The following is a 22,938-nucleotide window of genomic DNA, read 5'->3' as shown; positions in this document are numbered from 1 at the left end:
CCATCGTGGGAGTCAGCGCACACGTAGTGGCCTGGGAAGCAGGGACGTTACTCTTCAGAATTTTCTTTGAAGATGGAGTCTTCCTGGCCTCATCTTGGCTTCCTTCCATGGTTTGGCCGGTGACACGGTTGGCATGCCATGCCGTCCGTGACAGGGGACAGGCTGATTGACGGTTGAGCGCTCGGCAAGACACGACCAGCGACTTTGTCGCATGCAGAGCAGCATGGGCAATGCCCACTCCAGGAAAAGGGCGTGATGCAGTCGTGGAATATAGGGTGCTAAGAGGGTGAACAGGGCGATTGCTTGACACTACTCATCAACACAAAAGAGGCTAGCCAGACTCGTTCAGCAGTCTGCCGGAAGTAAATTTGAATGGTTGTTTACTACTTTCTTTTCGGAAACCCTGGACACCCAATGTATATGCAGTTCTGACAACGCTCAAACCATCAAAAAAAAGTTGAACCCACGCCTCCGAGACTTCCGCTCGATCGACTGGCGCCTCCTACTCCCACACACAGTCACTTCCTCCTTGCCTCTGCCCTTTTTACCAGTAGTTGGGCCTCAGACCGGCGAAGCCTGCTAGTGCGTTGGCGTCCGTCAGCGGGTCCTCTCTCTTTCTTTGGCCAGAAAGCTATCATGGAATGTTAGCGGCATTTCTTGCTAGAAAGGGGTCATGGGGTAGATGTATCTTACCTCGAGCTGGACACTCCTGTGAAGATGGACGAGCCAGTCGACATAGCTCTGTGCCTCGTTGTTCCTGTCCTCGACGAGCATGCGCGCAAACTCGTACTCGGCACCATCAATTCCTTGTCTCGCAAGCTGGATACCCAGACCCTTGGAACCCCGCATCGTCTTCAGGAACTCGACGATATTCCGTACTTGCGCGTTCAAATGTGTCTGGAGCATGGGGAGCGATGAAGTATACGCGTCGAGGCTCTGGAGGGTTGTCTTGTCTTCGCCAAAGAGATCGGCAATGAGGTTCGGTGAGGTCTGGGAGTGGAGCCACAGGAGACACTGCTGGCCGTTGTCGACGAGATAGACGCCGCCAGGTTCCACGCGAGAGAAGGACGTGCGAATCGCAGGCGGTACCTTGAGATGGCCGGACTCGTCAGGGAAGCCCTCCTCTGGAGTGAGGTTGTGAATGGGGATCATGCGCGGATACAGGTATAAGCTAAGCTCCTTGGCGCCCATGGAACGGATCATCCTCATCTCGTGGACTCTACGGTCGGAACTCTCGTTACCACCCTTGAAGGCGCGGCACTTGAGGAGACCGAGCATGTACATGGAGAACTCCTTGAGCCTTTCCGGCATGACCAGCTGGCCGTCTGGTTGCGCTGAAGTCAAGAAGTTCTTACGGTACGCTGAGAGAATGTCGATCGTACGCTCCGTCAGGTGGTTGCGGACATCCTTCAGCGTTGCCGAAGTACTTGCTAGTTTTGTGCTTGCCTCCTTGGCCAAAATCGTGAACACGGCATCTTGGTCGATGAACTTGACGCTATCCCTGGGGTTGTCGCACACACTCGCAATAATGTTTGAGCAGCGCACTCTCCGCTGGCCGGAAGCCGTGGTGTACAGCAGCGCCGACTGGAAGTGGGCGTCAAGTTTCGAGTCGAGCTTGCCGTCATAAGAGAAGGTAACGCCCATAGCCTTGTCAGCATCAATGACACCAATCTCCAGGTCGGCACCAAAAGTGTGGTGGATGAAGTTGCCGTGGTACCCGTTAATCTGCAGGCCGTTCGAGCAACGAACCTTCATCAAAGCCTGGAAGCCAGTCTCGCGCGTAACCGCGTGCTTGATTTCCATGGACAGCTTCGTGTTGTCACGGGCCCCGATGAAGTTGGGGTAGTAGAACGTCTCTCCACCGGTAGAGGCTGCAACGTGACCGACTGTGGCGATGTCAAGGTATCCGCCAGAAGGCGACGCGAGGAAGAAGTCGGCACCGATACCGGTGGCCACCATCTTCTCGGCCACCTTCTTCCATGCCGGGTGTTCTGTAGAGAAGAGCTTCTTGTCGATCTCTCCACCGGGATGCTTTCCATCGTCACGGAGGAAGAGACGGCCAGGGCCCCAGGTAGGCAGAGCCGCCAGAGAACAGACGATCTTGCCTCCGGTCTTTTCCAATGCGGCAACAGCAGAGTTGAGGGTCGCCAGGAGGGCCGGTTCGGGGTTCTTAATGTTTGAGAACATGGTGGGCAGCATAGTCAGCAGAGATGTGATGACATCCCTAGATAAGTCAGTCAGTGCGATTGTCATACTATACACAGCAGGCAATCTTACTTAGATTCGTAAGGGTCGACAAAGAGACCGTCACTCAGGGGCACGAAGGGATCCTCAAGATCGGGCATAATCATCATCTGGGCTTGATCCAGGGCGGGCTATAATTGTTAGTCCATTGTCCAATGTCTGGAGTCCTGGGGAGCAACTCACATTGACGTTGTAGAAGTGGATGTCCTTGTCATAAGTCACGAAGCCAACCTTGGCGCCAGGGGGAATGCTCTTCTTTGGCTCGCCATTGTCATCCCGTTCTGCGTCTTCGCCACCGTACAAGGCAGCAACGATGCCCTCGCAGAAGGACTCGATGAATCCCTTGTTGAAGGACTCCTGGGTAACATCAATGACGAACAGCCAGCGCAGACCAGTAGGCTCCTTCGTCCAGTACTCCTTAGGCACTACAAACTCCACAGTACCCCTGGTAAGCTCTGGGCGCTGATCGCGGTCCACCCTTACACCTTGGGGAGTGAGTGCGGAGAAGTATTCGGACGGGGTATCGTTGGGGTAAGTGCACAAGTTGCAAACAAACTTATTGCCGCCGGACCGGAACATCATGAAGGGGTTGACGTAAGCTCTGCAGCGACGGCATCTCGGGGGGCCAGAATCGCCAAAATCAAGGACTGGAATCTCGAGCTCCCCGGGCTGGAGAGGTGCCATGGGCTGAAGGAGAAGACCCATTGGCAGACCAGTAAGTGCGAGGCCCTCGGCATTGGACGGAATGCTGTTCAGTGTCAAGCGCGCGAACTTGGGCGAAGCATTGCCCTGGTCGTAGGCAACATATGAGACAGTCGAGGGAGGTGGCAGGTGCTTCTCAAAGGTGGGATAAACATTGGAGAAGTAGTGTTGTTGAAGAGAGTCACGGGAGACTGGCACACTAGGCAGGTCGTCGAGAGACAGCTTCTGGTGTCCGGAAGTCTGAACTACAGCCGGGGGTCCGCCAGCATCGGTGCCGTTTCGGGTCGCAAATTCAGCCGGGGAAGCGGGATTGGCGGGTGTAAAGGTCTGGCCCGCGGCGACGGGAAACTGGTTCATTTGAGCATACTGAGCTTGCGAAGGGTCGTTGAGGAAGGCCGTGGCATTCGTGCCGGCAGCAGGAATTCCGTTGAAGGGTTGCGACGAGCCTGTCGCCTCGACCTGGTGGTATGCGTGGCGGTCCTTCTTCTTCCTCCTTGCTGTACCGTGTCCATCACCTAGTGACATGCCTCCCATTTGCGCCGCCAAGTTTTCCTGAGACTGGAAACCAGGATTCTGCGCATACTCCTGACCTGGAGGGGCCCCATACGGCTGTGCCTGAGGTGGTGCGGAATCAGGCTGGCCTCCATAGTATTGCTGTCCTGGAGGTGCAGGGGCGCCGTATGGAGTTCCCTGCTGGTATTGCTGCCCCGCGACGGGAGGGGAGAACTGGGGAGGTGCGGGCTGCGTCGATCGATTGGGGTTCGAAGGGTCTTGTTCGCCCTGGCCCAGCTGGTGGTACATGCTAAAGTCAGACATGTTTGCGGAAATGGGCGGTGGTCGGTGTGTTGGAGGGTTGCGTGATGGGAAGCTCGTGGTCGATTGCTCGGGGGAGTCGAATTAAATGCGGGCTAATGAAGGTACCGTAGCTTTCAAAAGCTGAGGTTCGGAGGCACGGCCAGCTAGCTGTTGTGCACCGTCAGAATCGGGTATCAAGGTCGAAAACTCGCAGAGGGATTGAATAGAAATGCGCGCACGCAATCAAGAGCGCGCCATGCCTTGCAGAAACGTGGGAATGGGATGTTTGGCGGCAAAGTCGAGAACAAGCCGAGCTTCTGGAAAAGTGACAAGCTTGAATTGTGTCCCCTTTCGATGCTCTGGCCAGACGCACGAATCAACAGGGATCCGGGCCAAATTGACACGATAACTTTCCGATCTGTTTTTCCAGGCCCGGAGTTCTTTTGGCAGGTGCTCTAAGGTACCTTTCTATGTACCTAGCCCTTCCCGGCCCTGGCCAATGCGGGAGCTCCAGCAGCTGTCCGTTGGATCCCGCAGAGCCGGGTATGTCTCCACTGAATTGAAGAAAACGGTTCTAGTCCTAATAAGGAACGGAAGAAAGTCGCCGCTATCCCGATGCCTGGCCTGAGAAGGGGGACTTGGAATGGGGTTGACCCACTCTTCAGTGACGGAGCCTCAGCTGGCCCCTGCTCTCCGATCAGTCCTGCGCAGCGGTACGTACCCCAAGCACCTTGCACGTAGCGAGCGCATGCAACCTTGGACTTTTGGTTCCTAGATTCTTTTACGCGACACCTCCGTTGAACCTCAAACCCCACGACTCACTGCGCTTGCAACAGCGACGACAACGAGATTATTATCTGACATTTGCGCGCCAGCGTTATGGTCGCTGCTTTTGCGCTTGCACCTTGAAGCGACTCCGTGTCGAATCAATCCCACTACTTCTACCTCCAGACAATGCATTGCGGCCTTGCCGAATAGATACCAATCATGTTTACCTTTTGCCCTCTTCAGGGCGCCCTTTCCGACTCGACAGCGTCGCAATCGATTCTGGAGCTCGATGGAGGCGTTAAGATTCTCATAGATCTTGGCTGGGATGAGTCGTTTGATGTCGAAAAGCTTCGGGAGCTTGAAAAGTAATCAGGCCCTTCCCCTACTCTGGGCGTCCTTCACGACAATCGCTGACATTCCTCCAGACAGGTTCCGACCTTGTCCATCATCCTTCTGACACACGCCACGACATCGCATTTGGCTGCATTTGCCCATTGCTGCAAGAACTTCCCCTTGTTCACGAGAATCCCCGTATACGCTACCCGACCTGTCATTGATCTAGGTCGCACCTTGACCCAAGACCTCTACGCATCCACTCCTCTAGCCGCGACAAAGATACCCCACGGCTCTCTGACCGAGGCCGCATACTCCTTCTCTCAGCAACCAACGGCCGACAGCGACTTTCTTCTGCAAGCACCAACCCCCGAGGAGATTACTCGATACTTTTCCCTAATCCAGCCTCTCAAGTACTCGCAACCCCACGAACCCCTTCCGTCTCCCTTCTCGCCGCCGCTCAATGGCCTCATGATCACGGCCTACAATGCAGGCCACACTCTCGGAGGAACGATATGGCATATTCAGCATGGTCTGGAGTCAATTGTCTACGCTGTAGATTGGAATCAGGCGAAGGAGAATGTCTTCGCTGGAGCTGCCTGGCTGGGTGGCGCTGGAGGTGGTGGTGCCGAAGTCATCGAACAGCTGCGCAAGCCGACGGCCTTGGTGTGCAGTAGTAGAGGTGCAGAAAAGGTTGCCCAAGCCGGAGGCCGTGCAAAACGCGATGAGCAGCTCGTCGACATGATCAAATCCTGCGTTAGCCGGGGAGGGACGGCACTCATCCCAGTGGACTCAAGCGCACGTGTCTTGGAGATTGCATATATGCTAGAACAAGCATGGAGAGTAGACTCACAAATGGACGGCGGCAGCCTCAAAGCAGCGAAACTCTACCTCGCTGGACGGAACATGTCGAGTACTCTGCGATATGCACGAAGCATGTTGGAGTGGATGGACGACAATATCGTTAGGGAGTTCGAATCAGTTGCTGATGGGCAACGGCGTACCAATGGCACCGAAGGGAAGAGCAAGGAAGGCGTTCCATTTGACTTCAAATACCTGAAGCTTGTTGAACGCCGGGCACAAATCGAGAAGCTCCTCTCGGCCTCCGCGGATAATGTTCAAGCAGAAGGAAGGGTTATTCTTGCAAGCGACGATACTCTGGAATGGGGTTTCTCTAAAGACTTGATCCAGGGTCTTGCGAAAGATTCCAGGAATTTGGTCATCCTCACAGATAAGCCAGCCAAATCACAGACTGAAAGACCATCAATAGCCAGAACCCTTTGGGACTGGTGGACTGAACGAAGAGATGGCGCTTCGGTGGAGGAGTCGAGCAATGGTAACAGTCTTGAGCTTGTCTATGGTGGCGGTAGGGAGCTGGAGATCCTGGAGGCCAAGAGGCAAGCATTGGAGGGAGAAGAACTCAATGTGTACCAGCAGTGGCTCGCGACTCAACGCCAGCTTCAAGCTACGCTGCAAAGTGGCGGCGGGGCTTCCCTGCAAGCACCCGCAGATGCTGCCGACGATGTCTCATCCGAATCTTCATCAGACTCTGGCGAATCCGATAACGAGCAGCAGGGCAAGGCCCTCAACATCTCAACAACGATGGGCCAGGCAACACGTAAGAAGGTTGTTCTTACAGACGAGGACCTCGGCATCAATATTTTGACAAAAAAGCGCGGTGCTTACGACTTCGATGTGAGAGGCAAGAAGGGTCGCGAACGATCGTTCCCTCTCGTCATGCGGAGGAGACGAGACGACCAATTCGGAGACGTGATCCGCCCCGAAGATTACTTGCGTGCCGAGGAAAAGGAAGAAGATACACCGGACAACGACGGTCTGAGGAGAGATGATGATGACGACCGACTTGGAAAGAAGCGCAAGTGGGATGACGGCAATAACAAAGCAGCAAACAAGCGCCAAAATAACAGGGCAGGGTCTGTGGATGACTTGGACGCCAATGGCCCAGGTGACCATGTCGCTGACGAGTTTGACGACGTGGAGGACGTTGCTGAGGAGGAGATACAGGGTCCTTCCAAGTTGATCGTCTCGACAGAGAAGGTCATGGTCAACTTGCGAATCGCCTTCATTGATTTCAGTGGACTGCACGACAAGAGGAGTTTGAACATGTTGATTCCATTGATCCAGCCAAGAAAACTCATCTTAGTTGGCGGCACTGCGGACGAGACAACAGCCCTCGCAGTAGACTGCAAGAAACTGCTGGCCGCCCAGATTGGTGCGTCCGAGGAGAGCGCGATCGATGTCTACACGCCAGCGATGGGTGCCTGGGTAGACGCAAGTGTCGACACCAACGCATGGGTGGTCAAACTTGCAGACAGCTTAGTTAAGAAGCTCAAGTGGCAAAACGTTCGCGGCTTGGGCGTCGTGACTGTCACAGGCCAGCTTATCGCCGAGGCATTGGCCAAGGAAAAGCTCATCGAGAAAGACGACGGGGCCAACAAGAGGCAGAAGACAGAGGCTGAAGACGCTGAAGCCGTTGAGGAAGTCAAGAAGGAGGAAGACGGGGAAGACGAGACTACCGAGATCGAAGTAGTACCCACGCTGGACCTACTGCCTTCAAACATGGCTTCTGCGGTGCGTTCGGTCGCACAGCCGCTACACGTGGGTGACTTGAGGCTCACGGATCTGCGGCGGGCGATGCAGTCGACGGGATACACGGCCGAGTTCCGTGGCGAGGGTACGTTGGTGATCAACGGCGCGGTGGCGGTACGGAAGACGAGCACAGGCAAGGTTGAGGTGGAGAGCGTGGGTATTGCGGATGCGGCGACCATGATGCGGCACCGTAGCACGTTCTATGAGGTGAAGAGGATGATTTATGATGGTTTGGCCGTGGTGGCTGGAGCATAGGCGCAACTCATAACCATCGTAAGGCTACTCGTGTACTTTAGGACAAGATACTCGATATCTAAATATAAATGGATTGGCAAGGATGCCTTGAAGCATGCAATTAGTTTACAGCTACTTTTAATATTTGAATACTGCCCAAAGTAGGTCGAACTCGGCTTGTGCGTTATCAACTCGGAGCGCATTCAGGATATTACGGTCCCTCAAGACTCCGGCGGCGGACTTTCAAGGCGAGGCAGTCATGGACTTTCGATCGTCTGAAAGGAAGTTGACTGATGCTTGGAGTCTTAATATCATGTTCATCCCTCCGGCCATAGAGCCTGCGGTGTTGCGGAATCGGAAGCCGCCCAGTCCACGTTATGCTTTCTATGGGACCGCGATCTTGGCCACTTCGGGGACTGGGATGACCGGAATTGAGGGGAGGCAGCTGTAAATCGCGAACGAAATGACCGTGTATGTGCTGTTCAGTAGTCAATGGGAAACAAAGTTCAGACTCAACTCGGGGTAACTTGGGCATAGGATATCAAGTTAAGAGAGGTACTTGGCTCTAATGCTCGGCCTACCTGCTACAACTCTCGATGATCCGTATGCAGCAAAGCACAAGTTCGCCCCTGAGGAATCTCCTTGCGACTACCTTGAACGTCGTCACAGTCAGATAATACGCTGCATCGCTACTAGGAACGAGAGCATCCAACTTGAGGACTACGGTGTCACGCAACAAATTGACCAAATGCTGCAGACGTCAGCTCAAGAAATGCCCCCTGATTGGTGGCTAGTCCCAAACACACGACTTAGACAGCGGCCTGCAACCATAAGTGAAGGGGAAAAGCTTGAAACCACCCTTCGGATTCTATTCCAGATTACGCACTTCAATCTGCTGATCCTCCTACATTTCCCGTACATGCTACGGTCCAATTGCCGCGCGGATCACGAATACAGCAGAGCGGCGCGTTCAAACGCAAGCCGCGAGTTCCTGAGTCGATACATCAAGTTCAGGTGCGCGAACGAGATCTCGTTCTGTTGCAGAGCCATTGACTTCTCCGCTTTCACGGCGTGCCTCAGTCTGCTTCTAGCGCATATGGAAGGATGGAATCATGACTCTGATGTGGTTGATTTTCTCGTCCATTAGAGAGCGAGTGATTGTGCTTGAGTCGAAGAAGTCATTGAACTCATGTTGGAAGTGGATCATTCCGATAGTGGCTCTCTACTGGAGCAAACCGCTTCTATATTTAAAGCCTTGTTGGATATGGAAGCGGATGCTGCTAGTCGCTCGGCAAGGTATTTGAAGAGCCCATCTGCTGACAGCTCCGGAGATGCTTGTCGTACTAGTCGGTGCTTGCGGATCAAAGTTCCTGCCCTTGGCACTATCAACATCACACGTCATGGCATGTCCTTGATCTCAGGACAGTCTGCATATTACAAGGCGAATGAGTATGTGGAATCGGGGAATGGGGCCTTCGATACAACTGGCGGAGTCGAACAGGTCCAGGAGGAACAGCTCCATCTCCACGAACATGCAACTTTGCGGAACGAAGGTCTTCAGCACACGAGCCACTACACCAATTACCCTACGTTTGATTCAGGGGTGGATGAGATGGACTGGAGTTGGCAAGATGCTCGTAGCATCTTACTTGGGCCGACTTCGAACGAAATGACAGATTCTTCAAGAGATCCGCAAGTCAATTGTCTGGGCAACGAGTTCTTCTTCAGTATCTAGAACTTACAGGCTAGGATGCTTAGGCGAGCTATCTATAGATATGGAAGTTGACCACTCGATAAAGTTAGCAGCTGGAAAAGCGGCAGTTGACGCGCCCAGATTCGACGATAATTGAGCCAAGGAATTCCTCCCACGTTCCAGAACAGAAGATGTCACAACTTCGGCTTAGCTCTGCTACTTCTTCTCCAATAACTCCTGAGGCATTCCCTTGATGGCTTTCTGTTCTGCGGGCGTAAGTGAGATGTAGAAGTACTTCTCGATAGCCCGCACGCGTTCCGCCTCGCTATTCAACGTCTCCAGGAGCTCTACTTTATCGCCAATCTTACGCTTGACCTCATCCTTATGCAGCACAATGGTACCCTCTGCCTCCCTTGTCTCAGTATTCAGAATCGTTCGCATGCACAGGACCGTCTTGACAAAGTAGCTAGTTGGCCTCATCATGACGGCGTAGTTCATGACTTCAAAGTCCTCAGGGAAGAACTCTTGCTCCGTGAAGCAGTTGCGCTCTCGGAAGGGGCCGTCGGCGGTGTCGGTTGACGAGTACACCCACATGCGCTGACTCGAATCCGTGTTCTGGTCTAGCTTTTGGTAGACGAGTTTACCTCGCAGAGGAGCGATGGTGGTGAACTCGTGGCCGGTCTCCTTGTTCAAGGGTACGGGAATCATGGTCGCCCCCTTGCCGAAACCAACGTCGACTACGTAACGCTGACTATCAATGGTGACGAGATTGAGCATGTGAGACCTGTCTAAGGTCAGCGCCGAGTTGTTGTTAAAAGCCTTTATGAGTGCTTACCATCCGCCGAACCTCTCGTCGCCTTTGATCTTTGCACCAACGCTGACGACTGTGAACCCAAGCCCCTTGAGGACGGCACCGAATAAGGCATTGAGCTCCATGCAATAGCCGCCTTTTCCCTGCCCTACGACCTTGTCGAAGAGGTCCTCCAGATCAATGGAAATAAGGCGGTGCTTCGAGTAGTGCAAGGTCAAGCTCTCGAAAGGAACTCGGGCAAGTTGATGAGCCTGAAGATCCTTTAGGAGCTGCAACCGATCTGACGCATGTTTCTCCCGCGGGTAGTTGATATGGTGGAGATACCGGTCGACTTGCTCCTCGGTGTACGACATCGTGAATGCTAACTCTGGGAAGAATAGGGCATGTAAATAGGAAGGAGTTGCTTAACGTAAGTTTTGAGAAATTCTTCGAAAGATATTATGAGTTGATTACCAATCCAATCTGTGCTCGTGTTTTGATACAATGCAGATGCAACTTCAAATGCAGGTCTGGTTAGCTCCGGTGAAGTTCAGCTTGAGGGTTTTCTTTGGCGTGAGTAATAGTTTCTACACGGACTAATGACGTGGGGCATCCCAAAGGGCGCAGGCCTGCGATGTCGGCCATGTATTAGTGGTCAAGACGAGTACCGTTACGACCATCGGCTAATGTCGTCTTGGGGGCCGTTCGGAACCCACGTGGCCGAAGAGAACAAAGATAGACCAGCGCAAGTTGAAAAGTGAATGTTTTGGTCAAAGTAGCAGTAATCAGATGCATTTCTAAAGCCGCTGAGCGAGTCTTGCTTACAAGGGATAGTACCTATGCTGAGAAACCCACACGCCCATTTGCGCAGAGCTGAGCTACTGTTGGTCTAGGTAATCCGTTTCCAGAAGTGTAAAAGAGGGCGTCTGCTAACCTGGCCTCCGGAATTCTCTGGCGTCCGATTAACTGTAAAAAGGTATGGACTCTGAATGGAATTTGAGAGCGAGAACGGGACTTGAAGTATTTCGCTACAGGAACGCGCACTGAAAGGCAAGTTGATGCTGTGAATCCCTTTTAGGAAGGTGATTGTTGCACCACCTATGGGCACGTAATCACGGGCTCTTCTGGCGGCACGCCACTGGGCAACCCAACTTCACACCAACAACATTGAAGTCTCCAAACGCACTTCGTCACCGCTTTGGACCAATGCGGCCATACCCTCTCGCACTCTTATTCACATGTGTTGTCTTCGCAATGGGCGAAAAGTTCATCGTCGAGTTTGGCAGCAGCAAGGTGTGTTCCCAATGCCCACCGTCTGTGCTCAGATGCGCTGACACTTGCTTGCGCCACAGGATGAAGATAGAGAGGCTCTGATCAACAAGTTGACAGAAGATGAGAGAACCAAAGTGGTGAAGAAGTTCGATCATGCAATCTTCTCTGGGGTGGTTATAGAGACTGGAAACCACAATCTGGACACTCTTCGGGCCTTGCCCAACGTCGGCAATGTCTGGCCATCGAAAAACGAGGGGCTTCTAGGGGCGCTTGGAGGTTCGGAAGCGCGAAGAGAATCTGCGGAGCTGTAAGCGATGCAAGAATCCAGTACAGCATTTGGCTTGCCGCCCAAAGAAAAGGAAAAGAAATCGGAATCAACTTCACTATGTCTAGAAATGACCCGAATGAAAATTCGCAGTGTCTATCATATGTCTAACTTTTGAGATAATCGAGTCTAAGCCTGGAAAGAAGCCACTTCTGATACGGTAGTGAGGAATCTTGGCACATCATGGCCGAACCGCCCAAGAAACAGGCCGTCGACGGCCTCGCCCAGCTTCTCGAACAAGCCCGGTCCAGCACTGCCGCCGTAGATGACTCTAGTCGTGCCCGTTCTCCTCTTCACGCTATCAAAAGCTCTGATACCCTTGACTACCTCAATAACGTGGCCCTCGCTGGCCGGTTCGCTTGCGCCAATTGCCCAGACTGGCTCGTACGCGATGATGACTTCCGCCGACTCAGGCACGTCTGCCAGGGACTGGTCGATCTGGACTTGACATTCTCCCAGTGCGACACTCAAGTCTCCTTTTGTCTTTTCGCCGATGCAGATCAAAGGCGCCATTCCATTCCTGCTTGCCGCTGCGGCTTTCTTGGCCACGGTCTCGTCGGTCTCACCAAAGATTCTCCTTCTCTCCGCGTGCCCGACCTCGACGATTGAGACGCCCGTCTCGCGTAGGACAGCGGGGCTGACCTCGCCCGTAAAAGCTCCAAAGTCATCCCAGTGGCAGTCTTGTGCACCCAACCGGATTGGCACAGCTGAGTTCTTGAGGGCTTCACTGACGGGATGGATGGAGATAAAATCGGGGATGATGAAGATGTCGATGTTCTCTAAAGATGTTGGAGAAAGAGCGGCTAGTTGTGTCTGAACTGTGGCGATGAAGTCGAGCGTGCGTTGAAGCGGGAAGTACATCTTGGTTGAAAGGCCGATGAGCCTCCTATTCGGTGATGTCGTCATCTTGAGGGTATGGAACTTCTCTGCGCAGTGTCTGCTGATGGCTTCTCGTTGAACTGTTGCTTCACGGGTTCAGCTGTGTGCGAAGAACGAAGCGTCCGGGCCATGCACTTCAAATAGTGCGGAAAATCGGGACTGTACCCCGCCTAGAGGGGCTTGCGGCCGGTCACTCGACCCATCGTTGCCGCAATCTTCCCCATCGTATCGTCAAGCTTCCCGGTTGTCCGATGGCATCAAACGTTGACGAAGTTCTCAATCCAAGATTCGGAGAATTTGCAATCTCTCCGTTCTTCGTTTGCAATAGGTGCACCTAAATTTCCGCTGGGAAAGCTGACGGAGCTCACCTAGATCTTGCCCCGCCGATATCGAGACTTGGGGAAATAGGGAATGGCGAGCTTCAATGTCGATGCAGAGAGTTTGAACGACATCTGAAAGAATGAACACCACAATTAAGGAGATATGAGTCTTTAGGAAACTGGAATTATAATACGATGGATATTATGTGAGGAATCAACTAGCTCACCTGTAATCCGACTTACTGCTGCTGCTAAATCAAGCTTATCCCGAGCTTGACTTCGCCTCACTGGTCACGCTTAAGAGAGTGAACAGGATGAGTGAAAGATCGTAGAAACAGAAAAGCAGGGGTTCTTACGCTCTTAAGTACTTCTCTATCATTGAGTAGGGTCGCGCACCGGCCCCGAGCTTGTCACGACTCTCCGGGCTCAGGATCTGCCGAATGGTGCGTATTCCGGGTTCTGCATGTAGCCCCGAACATTATTCTCCAAGACGTTCATGTGAGAACAACCAATATTTATATCATCCTACGAAGCCTGAATGAAGAAACAAGTTATTGGGAGTTTCCGATGACTTGAGATGTGTGCCATGAGGGCGCAGGGCATGAGATCGCAGATTCACATGAGACCTGAGCATGTCATTGCGAAAGATGTGGTTTAGGGTGAACATTAGGAAGAAGAATGAACGCTTTTATTAATCGTTATTTAAAGGAATGCAACCAACAACTGCTTCATGCTGTAGCCTCCAGACTCTTGATGACGTGAACCTTTTCCGCACTGTTGCTCGTAGGGTCGAATGTGTACCCAAGCCAGTCCTTCGCTAGTCGTCTTGCGAGTTCCAAACCAATGACTCTCTCACCCATGCACAGCACCTGCGCGTCGTTGCTCAGAATTGAACGCTCGACGCTGAAACTGTCGTGTGCTGTTACAGCGCGGATGCCCTTGATCTTGTTGGCAGCAATGGCCATGCCGAGCCCCGTGCCGCAGATGAGCAGCGCGCGGTCGGCCTTGCCGTCGGCTACCATTTGCGCGGCGGCGGCGGCTCTATGAGGGTATGCCGTCTTGTCTGCGCCATCGTGGCTTCCAACATCCTCGACGAACTCAACGCGAGCGTCCTTTTCGAAGTCTGCCTTGATTGTGTCCTTGTACTTGATGCCAGCCTCCTGTTTGGGTGTCAGTCTCATGTTTTGAGAAGCAAGGCACTTCTGCTGACTTACGTCGCATCCGACTACGATGCGGTACTTGGAAACGGGGTTGCTGCCCATCTTGAATGTTCTTGTATGATGCGGGGTGGTGAAGCTTGAAGACGGATCTGGAGATAGAATTTCCTTGATTTCTCGGATGTCTGGAGACGAGTATAAGAAAGTACCAAAGACCGCTACCGCCACGACTTACAATACTTACTTATAAAGCGTCGAGACCGCCATGTGCATCGGTGTGGGTGTGATTTGTCGCGGATGGCTCACCCCCCTAGCCGATCTTCCGCTGCGGAAATCCGGGGTCGAGACGCACCCACGACCGATTTACTGGGTCCCCGGAAAATCGCACACCATCAACCGACCACACCACATATGATATCGACTGGTCAGCATCAGGATGGGCCTTTCTGTGATAATTATCAGACTCAAATCGAACCTCAATATCAAAGGAAGCTCATATTGTTGAGTTCTGCAATTTGTTTCGTGAGCTTCATCGACATCCCATACCCCTACACACAAGTAGAGATAGAAGCACCATCACAAATCATGTCCGACCGCCACATCTTTACCTCCTCAGAGGGACTCGTTGATAAGTCTCTCAGAGGGTTCATCTCATACAATCCTTCTCTTGGTCTGGACCAGTCAAACCGTGTGGTCTTTGACTCAACATACGACAAGTCCAAAATCAGCATCATCTCTGGCGGTGGCTCCGGCCACGAGCCCGCATGGGCAGGTTATGTCGGCAATAACATGCTGGCGGCCTCCGTATCCGGAGACATCTTTGCCAGCCCGTCTGCGAAGCAAATTCAGTCTGCCATTGAGCGTGTGCCCTCAGATGTCGGCACGATCCTTGTCATCACCAACTACACCGGCGACTGCCTCCACTTTGGCCTCGCTGCAGAAAAGGCACGGAGTCGTGGGCACAACTGCCGCATGATCATCTGCGGTGACGATGTGTCTGTTGGAAAGGCAGGTGGTAGCCTGGTAGGACGCAGAGGTCTTGCCGGGCAGATTGGTGTTCTCAAAGTCATCAGTGGAGCAGCTGGCGTCAAGGCCGGCACTCTCGATGACATCCACAAGCTTGGTGTTTCTGTCGAGTCCGAGATTGTGTCCATCGCGGCCACCATGGACCACTGCCATGTTCCCGGGCGCACAGAGCACGCTCGTCTGGGCGCCGACGAGGTGGAGGTGGGAACCGGACCTCACAATGAGCCCGGCTACAGCAAGGTCTCGCCCGCGCCTTCTGCAGAGGGCCTGGTTGACCAGCTGCTGCGGTACTGCCTGGACCAGGAGGATCACGACCGAGCTTATGTCAAGTTCAACAACGACGACGAGACGATCCTCCTTGTCAGCAACTTCGGAGGCATCTCCTACCTGGAAATGGGCGCTCTTGTCGACGAGCTCCTCGAGCAGCTTGACACCAAGTGGAATATCAGACCGTCAAGAGTGTACTCCGGCCCTCTCGAAACCTCTCTCAACGCACCTGCATTCTCAATTTCCTTGATGAACATCACAGCGGCATCAAAGAAGTGCAGTTTCTCAGCAGAGCAAATCTTCCAATTCGCCGACCTCAAGACCAACACACACTGGGAGTCGATGGCTGGCGCCCAAGCTGTCCGCCGCGACAGAAAACTTCAGTTCGTGCAGTCACCTCCTGAAGAGCCAAAGAAGATTGAGGCCGACCGCGACGTGAAAATGGACCCGGCAACGCTCAGGTCGATGCTGAACATGGCTTGCCAGGCAGTCATTGAAGCCGAGCCTGATCTGACAAAGTGGGACATGGTGATGGGTGACGGCGACTGCGGTGAAACCCTGAAAACAGGCGCTTCGCATCTCCTTGATGCTCTAGACAACAAGGGTATCGCAGCCGAGGGATCCATCGTCTCAGTTCTTCACGAGCTAGAGGACATTGTTGAGAGCAAGATGGGTGGCACGCTTGGTGGTATTCTCGGCATTTTCTTCGTCTCGCTCAGCAACTCCGTAGAGGAGAACGCGTCGTTGGCAAAGTCGCAAGGTATCTTGCCTCTCTGGACACTGGCGCTGACGTCCGCTCTTGCGCATTTGAGTCATTACACACCCGCCAAGATCGGAGACCGGACGATCCTGGATGTCTTGATCCCCTTTGTTGATGCAATTCGCAGCAAGGGTTTCGAGGGAGCTGTCGAGGCAGCTGTCGAGGGAGCCGAGTACACGAGGAAGACAAAGGCTAAGCTTGGTCGTGCGACGTATGTCGCAGCGTCTGGGAAGGATACGTCATTCCACCCCGATCCTGGTGCCTGGGGTGCAATGGTTGCCATCAAGGGCTTGCAATCCGGCATGGCTTGATTTTTCTGAGCCTATCTTTTCGTACCTTCATTTTCACATATAATTTAGCGTTAGATTGAATTTACCAAAACTCTTCATGTTCAATGTCGCTTCAATTTTTTGGCAACTACGAGAATCGACATGACAGGCCTTTCCATGAAACTTCGCCAATTTAACCAAAATAATGACAAGTTCATCATCGTGAAGCCTCATTTCCGTACTCACTTTAGCCTGGCCTCTCGAGCCACCATTATTACACACTAGGAGAAGTGCTATACAACTGGCAGTCTACCCTAGAACGATTTATAGTTTCTTGTCGATCTCATGGCTAGATGATCAACTATGGTGATATTGTCACTCTGGACTTTATGAGTATTTGAGTAAGTACGGAGCTCTACAAGCTGCTGGGTCTAGCCTTGGTTCGATCTGGGGCAAACGAATAGACGCGCCATACACTCACTACAAACACGATGAGAGTTGTCAGTCAATAGCCTCATACCCAAGGCCGCAGCAACACTCTAAGTTGCTGAAACCAGCTCTGATCGAAGTAGCAAACTACAGCCATCGGGTCGGAGCCTGTTAGCCCTGAGATCATGATCCACAAGCGGCCTCGGAGCTGGTATGACAGCATCGTTCCGAGTTGACTATCTCATCCCGACGCTTGATTCGCCAATGGATCAAAGATGTCAGGGGCTCCAGCGACATGCAAGCACTTTACACATGGTAGACTAAGGCTCTGCCCAGAAGCTTAGCACTCTCATCTGCCGGCGAGCATCCACGCTGTCGGGACCCGAGTGGCCGTTCCTGAGGGCGCCCCGACTGCCGGGAAAGACAGGGAAGCAGCATATGCCATTAAACTGTCAAGCTATGAGGTCCTTGTGGCAGATCAGATTGACCAATAGAGGTAACAGGGGACCACTAGCGAAGCTGGAAGAGGCCGAATACGTGAATCATGCTGTAGCTGAAAGCTGTTCAGTAAGTTCACAAGCGCTCTATCTTAGGAAAGATTTCTCACTTAATAACCGTGCCGGCTTTAGGTAACTTGATCCTCAGTCGATGTCATGCACCCGACTCTCAGCTCTTTGGTAGAGTCCCCTTTCGCCTAGATCTATTTATCAGCATAGGGGTCATACATGTAACTCCACATAGCATCACTCCCTTGGGTTCAGCCAACATTCAATGTGTTATGTCCATTACTTGGATCACAGACCATACAACGGTGTAATCTAGAGGCAAGTTCGTGTGAATTTGCTGATTGTAATCGCGCTCCCACCGGACCATGGCCCAACCTGCCTGATGACCAACTCACGATGGCACTTCCCTCGCCCGTGTTGACAGGATGACTTCGGTTCGGGAACTCGGCTCGGCGGAGGCTCCGCTCCCGAACACACGCCAATTTCCCCTAGGGCAGGCATGGAAACCGGGGTTCTAAGTGTCAGCGGCTCGAGTTTCTCAAAAAGACGTAACATCAGAAAGACCCCTTTCCCCAGGATTGCGGAAAAGTTTTGCCACGTCTCCGCACCGTTCGCATTGGCTGCGGCTCGCATCCGGGGCATTCTTCCGGGAGGGGAGAAGCCGTGGGAATGTGAAGGATTGCCACATTTCCGCAGGCTTCGTATTAGTTATGACATACTCCCACCGTCCGTCTCTCTGACCCCCGGGAGGAAAAGCTGTACACATGAACACATCTTGCGGGGCCTGCCCCGCATAAGTGTTCCAGCGGCCGGATCTCTTGGGTTGTTGTTCGAGGCTTTGAGCTGTTTGAGCTTACCGGGAGGCTTCAGCTCTTGGCTTGTACCTTGACGTGGTCATGCGGCCTTGCTCTCCTGAGGTCCAGACTTTTGGATATTGAAGGAAAACTGGGACTCACCAACCTCAACGTCGCGAATGTTTTGTTGTTGGATGAGACTAGAACCGGAACTATGGGGGCGCTTGAGGGTCCCGGGGAAATCGTGTGCGCCGGGTTACCTGTTTGGGCAATCCGAGGTCCGGGGCACAGACGTGATCTCAGTGGCGGGTTGGCCGGGTCAATCCTTTTTGAGTTCAAGGGGGTCCAACTTGCGGAGTCTGGGGGTTCGCGGGGGCAAGGTTTTTTGGGGACTTGAGGCTCCTATGAATGGACCTAGCGACGTTCTGCTCACCGTGAGTTTTTGCAAACGGATAGTTCAATGCTGACACCGGGAGTTCGTATAGACTGATACACGCATCTCAGATTCGATTCCCTCGATAATGGAATCTGTACGCAAGATCATGCCGAGATCGGAGCCATGACAAGACCATGCGTACATATCAACCAGGGCCAATAACTGACAAGACGGGAACTGAAAGAGCCAAACACTCCACAAGGATGTCTTACAAGTCAAACCCCTGGGAGTCTGTCAACTTTTCCCGTTTGCCGTTTGCCTCCCCCTCATCCTACGATTACCCGGACTGCGCGGCGTCTGGCGTCCGGTGTTCGTGCCGCAGTGGTAGCTGCCGAGAAACAGCTCTCGCCTTCCACGTACTTCATTGCAGTGCCAATGCTGTTGGTTGACGACAATTGGCTGCCCTTCTCCAATGACACGGGCATATAGCCACGCTTACCATCATCCTTACCTAGGGGGGTGTGTTGCGATTTGTGCTTGGACGAAGGGTCCTAATCCAAGATGGGTAATGCCGGGGCTCTTTATGGCCGCCGTTTCTGATCTTAGAATAGTAGATCGTGACCAACAAAACAAAGTTAGCTGTCGTGTGTCGCACTTTTTTCTGGGCCCATTATACCCCCACGTACCTGACTTTGTTGCTCATCGTGACCGCCCTCCCCCCACGAGATTCAAATCTTTCAATTCTCTCTGATACTTGCTCCCACATCCTACACGCTGACTGGAGAAGGGAGAAAGAAAGCAGACGCAACTGAACAACCTTCCACAACTCCAATCATGACCCGAGACCGACACGCGAGCCGCGCGAGTTTCGCATGCGTACGATGCAAGAAAGACAAGAGACGATGCGACATCTCTCAAATTTTGAGCTCGGGGGACCGAATGGACCGGTCCTGCACCTCATGTCGAAACAAGAACGAAAAGTGTGAGGTCCGCTACGGCGAGGATAAGCGCAGTCAACGACAACCGAACGAGACCAAGGCACTGCAACGACGAATGCAGGCACTAGAGGAGTTTGTCAAGAACGTCTCCAAAAACCCAGAGCTCCCGGTCACACGGCACAAGACGGATGAAGTTTCGAATTGTCTGATGGAACAGGCACGACGGACTGTAGACAACTACCAGGATGCGAGGATACGTGCCTTCCCAAGCCCTGCCAGCTCTTCAAGTCCGGGGACTCAAAATATGACGATATCGATCTCTCCTCCGGAGGGAGGACAGAACAATTGGGCTGTGACGTCGCAAAAGGAGCTTCACCCCGCTTCACACTCAAGATCTGTATCCTTCTCGGGGCAAAACAGACCGAAGACCGACGACATCACACACAATGGCATCCGATCGATCTCCTTCTCAGGCCCCAGCAGGCCAGACTTTGACTGCGCCTCCGAGAGCGTCCCTCCCGTCATCGAAGAGATTGGGACACCCGATAGTATGCAAGACTTTGACCAATTTCTTGGCTCTGTGACCCTATTCCCGTACTCCGAGAATCAGTCTCGATCAAGGAGTCCACGTGGGGATGGCTCTCCTTTTGAGGACGACACGAGCAGACAAGCTCGCGGTGCTCTCGAATGCTTTCCCGAGCCAGAACCAATTGTGTCCCATTTGCTAGACCTATTCTGGAAATGGCAATCATCTCACCTCCTCGTCGTTGATCGTGCTTTATTCCTCCGCCATCGGGAAATTTGGGACGACAGTGAAGGACACCGCGGCGATCGAAATTTTTATACCCCGTGTCTGTTGTACGCAATCATGGCTCTGGCATCGATGATAAGTCTTGACAAGGGAGTCGTGCGGTACTCTACTTCTACCGGCGGTGTCGCCGGAGAGGCCTTTGCGAAGCGAGGACGCTCAATGTTTGATCTAGAGATGGATCACCCGACCATTTCCACTGTCCAGGCGGCTTTGATACTTGGTTCTCGATATGGAGCCATGAAGGACAACTCCCTTGGTTGGATGTACAGCGGTAAGAGCATTTTTGAGTCACAAATGTATGTCCATCCACTAATGTCTTTACTATAGGCATTGCCTTCAGAATGGCGAGTAAATTGGGCCTACATCTGGACTGTTCTAAAGCTGTTGCATCTGGTAAGATGAGCCAGGAGATGGCCGATCTCAGAAGGAGAGTATTTTGGGGCTGCCACATTGAAGACAAGTCAGTACACCAACCCGGACTTGATCATTCCCAGCAGCGAGTCGTGTGACTAACAGTCAATTGTAATCAGCCTCTTCAGCGCTTACTGTGGGCGACCAAACTCCTTTATGGAGTGGGATATCACGATTCCCATACCTGAGCGACCCTTCAAAGGCGTCGGCAAAGACGAAGCCGAATCGACTTCGTCACTTTTACATCACACCTCAACTCTCTCAGTGCTGTGTTCTAAGATACTGATTAGTATCCACCGTCAACGGCGGCACTCATCGACGAGCGAGATGAGATTGAAAGCATCACAACTTCACAGAGCCCTATGGCAGTGGCATCGCGATCTTCCTAAGAGCTTGACATGGTCCAGCGATTCAAATATCCTGGCACAGCCCCATGTCTTCATCTTGCAGTAAGTATATGCAAAACTTCGTGTGATCACGCCAGCCAAGCCTTAAGAACAGGAGCTAAAGAACCACGCAGAATGAACTTTTACTTTGCTCTCATTCTACTCCACCGGCCATTCCTCCGATTGTCTTCAAAATTCCTCAACGTCGACAATATGAACTCTTCGGCTCTCAACTCCACACACGCATGCGCTACAGCAGCAGCAAACATCACAAAGCTCGCAACGACTTACAGACGATCTTTCAACATGCGACAGATGCCGCCATCGATTGTAAATTTTGTTTTCATCGCAGGTAGCATTCATCTCCTCAACCTTCGTGCAGGACAACCAGGCAACCATGAAGTTCTTCTTCAGAGTTCCACTGAAGCTTTATCCGAGCTCGGAAAGTCATATCCCGTGGCGCAGAAAGCCAGCACCGAGCTGGAAAGCTTGATTGAAAAGTGGAGGTCCGCGAAAGAGGCCGAGAAGAGAGCCACGGAGACAAGCAGAGCGGCGCAAGAGGTTGAGAACAGGATAAGTTCTGTGTGTGCGATTCGGCCAGGGGTATCTGGATTTCTCGATATTGATTTTTCTCCTCTGGAAGAGCTTGGGGAGTTTATGGATTTGAAAAAGGGCCAACAACCTGCTACGAAGTCTGTGTTTGATATGCCGGCTGATATCGGCTTCCACGAGCAGCTATCGCTGGATCAAAACGGTAATGATTGCATGTTTCTGGACCAAGATTGGCTTCAGGATGGAACAGGATTCGAAAGTATGGATGGAAGCGGCTGTCCATGGATGTACAATTAATGACGAAAAGATGTAGAGTTGCTAGATGCGCTGTATACCACGAATCAGGAGTCTTGAGACGACCATCTCTAGTCCGTGAGTGAAATGTGAACAGCCATTGTGAGATCTTAGATCGCCGCTACAATCTCAATAATGATGGAGTTGGCAATTTCTGCTCGATAAATCGGCATCTCGTACTGGACAAGCACAAGAGCCCAAATTTACAAATCAAGACCGTGGTGCTACCGTAGTGTGGTGATCAATTGAAAGACATAGTCTCATGCATCAAGAGAGTTCGATGCTCAACCCCGGGCTTCTTGGACCTCTAGAGCAACTTGAAGTTCTCAAGCGTCGAGTCAGCACTGCTCCAGAGTTAGTTGGTGACACCCATGTTTAGGCTGATTGAAGTTCAATTCTTGAAAATAATCATCGAATTTCTACTTGGGTCTCATCAAGGCCGATTTTCGGATCCGAATGATTCCAAAACTTGCTCTGCTAATACAGACAACATGCAGATTCCGAAGATAAAGGGCCAGCCCGGCCTCCCACTGCCTTGAGCGGACAGTAACAGAGTCAACGAACTCCACCAGAGGGGTCGTTCCTGCACTAGACAGCGGCCACACCATCTAAGTCCACGGGTATCCCTGTTAACTCTAATATCTGAGCCCCCTTTCAATCTTTGCCGGAACTTGCGGAAAGAGCATTCATCCACTACACGACATCAAGAATACATGAGCTGAATACATAAGGTCGTGCTTGTAGTGAGAATTTCTGATCACAAGAATTCCAGAAATCAGAAATAGCGTTTAGGAATAGGGATTGGACCGCATGCATTTGGTTCAAGTTGTGGTTCGCGAGCAAACAAGCTGAGACCTTCTTACACAGGCTAGACTGCCCAAAGTTAAACCTTATCTAATATAAAAGAGTTCTCGGAACCCCATGCCTCATTTCCTCCAACTTGATGATGGGGAGATTTTGGGTTGTTTCCTTACAAAAAACCGTAGGAGAATATGAC

At 52.4% G+C, this 22,938-nt stretch overlaps 10 protein-coding genes across 10 annotated transcripts; 6 read left to right on the top strand and 4 right to left on the bottom strand.

Moving 5' to 3' along the window:
• Positions 1-544: 544 nt before the first annotated feature.
• CLUP02_12916 (Sec23/Sec24 trunk domain-containing protein) lies at positions 545-4,605 on the bottom strand (the record flags this gene model as incomplete). Its single annotated transcript, XM_049291874.1, has 5 exons — positions 545-631; positions 694-2,224; positions 2,278-2,375; positions 2,428-3,828; positions 4,564-4,605. 5 exons carry the CDS (start codon positions 4,603-4,605, stop codon positions 545-547), a joined length of 3,159 nt encoding a protein of 1,052 aa, XP_049149020.1.
• Positions 4,606-4,728: 123 nt separating this feature from the next.
• CLUP02_12915 (RNA-metabolising metallo-beta-lactamase) lies at positions 4,729-7,707 on the top strand (the record flags this gene model as incomplete). The annotated part of the gene is made up of 2 exons (XM_049291873.1): positions 4,729-4,874; positions 4,935-7,707. 2 exons carry the CDS (start codon positions 4,729-4,731, stop codon positions 7,705-7,707), a joined length of 2,919 nt encoding a protein of 972 aa, XP_049149019.1.
• Positions 7,708-7,945: 238 nt separating this feature from the next.
• CLUP02_12914 (uncharacterized protein) lies at positions 7,946-8,121 on the top strand (the record flags this gene model as incomplete). The annotated part of the gene is made up of 2 exons (XM_049291872.1): positions 7,946-7,959; positions 8,022-8,121. 2 exons carry the CDS (start codon positions 7,946-7,948, stop codon positions 8,119-8,121), a joined length of 114 nt encoding a protein of 37 aa, XP_049149018.1.
• Positions 8,122-8,254: 133 nt separating this feature from the next.
• On the top strand, positions 8,255-9,421 carry CLUP02_12913 (uncharacterized protein; the record flags this gene model as incomplete). The annotated part of the gene is made up of 3 exons (XM_049291871.1): positions 8,255-8,445; positions 8,500-8,765; positions 8,856-9,421. The coding sequence occupies 3 exons, from the start codon at positions 8,255-8,257 to the stop codon at positions 9,419-9,421; spliced, it is 1,023 nt and encodes a 340-aa protein (XP_049149017.1).
• Positions 9,422-9,595: 174 nt separating this feature from the next.
• Positions 9,596-10,543, bottom strand: CLUP02_12912 (N-acetyltransferase; the record flags this gene model as incomplete). Its single annotated transcript, XM_049291870.1, has 2 exons — positions 9,596-10,163; positions 10,215-10,543. 2 exons carry the CDS (start codon positions 10,541-10,543, stop codon positions 9,596-9,598), a joined length of 897 nt encoding a protein of 298 aa, XP_049149016.1.
• Positions 10,544-11,375: 832 nt separating this feature from the next.
• Positions 11,376-11,752, top strand: CLUP02_12911 (uncharacterized protein; the record flags this gene model as incomplete). The annotated part of the gene is made up of 2 exons (XM_049291869.1): positions 11,376-11,462; positions 11,522-11,752. 2 exons carry the CDS (start codon positions 11,376-11,378, stop codon positions 11,750-11,752), a joined length of 318 nt encoding a protein of 105 aa, XP_049149015.1.
• Positions 11,753-11,895: 143 nt separating this feature from the next.
• CLUP02_12910 (triosephosphate isomerase) lies at positions 11,896-12,672 on the bottom strand (the record flags this gene model as incomplete). The annotated part of the gene is made up of 1 exon (XM_049291868.1): positions 11,896-12,672. The coding sequence occupies one exon, from the start codon at positions 12,670-12,672 to the stop codon at positions 11,896-11,898; it is 777 nt and encodes a 258-aa protein (XP_049149014.1).
• Positions 12,673-13,693: 1,021 nt separating this feature from the next.
• On the bottom strand, positions 13,694-14,227 carry CLUP02_12909 (ribose 5-phosphate isomerase; the record flags this gene model as incomplete). Its single annotated transcript, XM_049291867.1, has 2 exons — positions 13,694-14,125; positions 14,180-14,227. 2 exons carry the CDS (start codon positions 14,225-14,227, stop codon positions 13,694-13,696), a joined length of 480 nt encoding a protein of 159 aa, XP_049149013.1.
• A 480-nt stretch (positions 14,228-14,707) lies between these two features.
• Positions 14,708-16,486, top strand: CLUP02_12908 (dihydroxyacetone kinase; the record flags this gene model as incomplete). Its single annotated transcript, XM_049291866.1, has 1 exon — positions 14,708-16,486. One exon carries the CDS (start codon positions 14,708-14,710, stop codon positions 16,484-16,486), a length of 1,779 nt encoding a protein of 592 aa, XP_049149012.1.
• Positions 16,487-19,383: 2,897 nt separating this feature from the next.
• Positions 19,384-21,944, top strand: CLUP02_12907 (fungal specific transcription factor domain-containing protein; the record flags this gene model as incomplete). The annotated part of the gene is made up of 4 exons (XM_049291865.1): positions 19,384-20,569; positions 20,626-20,758; positions 20,829-21,158; positions 21,230-21,944. 4 exons carry the CDS (start codon positions 19,384-19,386, stop codon positions 21,942-21,944), a joined length of 2,364 nt encoding a protein of 787 aa, XP_049149011.1.
• Positions 21,945-22,938: the final 994 nt, after the last annotated feature.

The sequence above is a fragment of the Colletotrichum lupini genome, chromosome 6 (genome assembly GCF_023278565.1).
Source record: "Colletotrichum lupini chromosome 6, complete sequence".
Lineage (NCBI taxonomy): Eukaryota > Fungi > Ascomycota > Sordariomycetes > Glomerellales > Glomerellaceae > Colletotrichum > Colletotrichum lupini.
The sequence above is the reverse complement of the archived record's forward strand: the minus strand, read 5'-3'. Positions and strand labels throughout refer to the sequence as shown.